The 1,995-nt window shown below is 39.2% G+C and overlaps 1 protein-coding gene across 1 annotated transcript; it reads left to right on the top strand.

The window, feature by feature from the left end:
* Positions 1-740: 740 nt before the first annotated feature.
* Positions 741-1,517, top strand: LOC145007079 (uncharacterized). Its single transcript, XM_078966077.1, has 2 exons — positions 741-1,161; positions 1,258-1,517. Exons 1-2 carry the CDS (start codon positions 741-743, stop codon positions 1,515-1,517), a joined length of 681 nt encoding a protein of 226 aa, XP_078822203.1.
* Positions 1,518-1,995: the final 478 nt, after the last annotated feature.

Genomic DNA, 1,995 nt, shown 5'->3' with positions numbered 1-1,995 from the left:
GTTCGGGGGTGTGACAAAGTTGGAAGCCAAATCCCAACATAAGCTACAACCCAAGACCATTGCCTCAGAATACATTGGTTAGACCTTCCTATCCACCACAACAACCCCACTACCAACACCCACAACCACATTATCAACCCAAACCACACCCTCCACATCATCACCAACAACCTTCTCAATCCCAACCAAGTAGCTCCGGAATGTCTCTTTAAGACATTGTCAAATCCCTTGCCACCAACACCTAACAATTCCAAAAGGAGACAAGGACTAGTATTTCCATCCTTGAAGCACAAATGGGAGATATAGTTATATCTATAAGCAAGTTGGAGTCCCGTGGTAAATTACCTTCTCAAATTGAAAATAATCCTAATGTCAAAGTAGTGACTTTGAGAAGTGGCAAACAAACCGGAGATAGTAGTTCAAAAAAGAAGTCAAGGGAAGATGATGAAGAAATAGAGATCATTCCCAATGAGGATCCTATAGTCAAGAATGATGCACAAGCCGGAGTTCCAAAGAAGAGTATTCCTATAGTGACACTAATAGCCACTCAACCACCCTTCCCCTCCTGAGTTACCACATCAAAGAAGAATGTGGAGGTGAAGGAGATCTTGGACACCTATCGAAAGGTGGAAGTAAACATCCCTTTACTTGATTCAATCAAACAAATTCCTAGATATGCAAAATTCTTGAAAGAAATTTATACCAACAAGAGAAAATTGAAGAGAAATGAAAAGATTTCGATGAACGAGAATGCATATGCAGTCTTACAAAGAAAACTTCCACCTAAGTGCAAAGATCCGGGAATGATTACAGTACCTTGCAAGATTGGGGATGTCACTTTTAGTAGCTCCATGCTCGATCTCGGTGCTTCTGTTAATTTCATGTCCTATTCGGTGTATGAATCATTGAATGTCGGGCCATTAAGTGAAACCAGTGTCATAATTTCACTTGCGGATAAATCAAGTGCTTTTCCTAGAGGTGTTTTAGAAGATGTTTTGTTGCAAGTAAACCAATTGGTATTCTCGAAATATTTCTATATAATTGACTTAGAGGAACAAGTCTCCTCCAAATTGGCTCTAATTTTGCTTGGGAGGTCATTTTTTAAGACAGCTAGGACAAAGATTGATGTGTATGCGGGTAGTTTAACAATGGAGTTTGATGGTGAAATAATAAGTTTTTATATTTATGATGCTATGAGATATCCTAGTGATGTTTCATCTTTTTACTTTGTTGATGTTGTTGAACAAATAACCCAAGAATTGTTGGAGTTGTCCAATGGTGATATGTTGGAGATGATCCTAAGCAAGGGGTTTGATTGTGGGAAACTAGCCGAAAAATTGAAGCTTTATTCTTTAGATCTCGAAGTGGAGAAGTTGGTCAATACTTTGGAAGTGAAGAAATCCACAATATTTGATGTCAAGCAAATTGAGTTTCCCTCAACCCATACAAAGTTGCCACCATCCCTTGTCCAACCACCGGAATTGGAACCGAAAGTCCTACCTCAACACTTAAAGTAAGTATATTTGGGAAAGAATGAAACTCTTCCGGTTATCATTTCAACTTACTTAACTGAGTGTGATGAAGAGAAACTCCTCAAGGTGTTAAATGAACACAAAGAAGCCATGGGTTAGACAATTGCAGATATTAAATGATTGATCCCCTCTACTTATATGCACAAGATCTTGATGGAGGATGAATGCAAGTTGAGCTGGGATGCACAAAGAATATTGAATCTGCCTGTAATGGAAGTTATGAAGAAAGAAATATTGAAGATTCTTGATGTGGGGATGATCTATCCAATCTCAGATAGGAAGTGGGTAAGCCCGATGCAAGTGGTGCCAAAGAAGACGGGAATCGCAGTGGTCAAGAACAACAAAGGTATGATGGTCCCCACCTGCGTAAAAAATGGGTGGAGAGTATGCATTGACTACCGCAAACTCAATGCAAGCACAAGAGAATATCATTTTCCATTTCCTTTCATTGACCAAATGTTAG

This window comes from Lactuca saligna, chromosome 7, assembly GCF_052625555.1.
Source record: "Lactuca saligna cultivar CGN05327 chromosome 7, ASM5262555v1, whole genome shotgun sequence".
Classification (NCBI taxonomy): Eukaryota; Viridiplantae; Streptophyta; class Magnoliopsida; order Asterales; family Asteraceae; genus Lactuca; species Lactuca saligna.
Note: the sequence above shows the minus strand (reverse complement) of the source record. Positions and strands in the feature narration are given on the sequence as shown.

Excerpts from the sequence above, each read along its gene's own strand:
- LOC145007079 (XM_078966077.1), top strand. The coding sequence starts at position 741 with ATGAACGAGAATGCATATGCAGTCTTACAAAGAAAACTTCCACCTAAG. Across the intron at positions 1,162-1,257 it reads TTTAACAATGGAGTTTGATG|AATTGTTGGAGTTGTCCAAT; the intron begins GTGAAATAATAA and ends AAATAACCCAAG.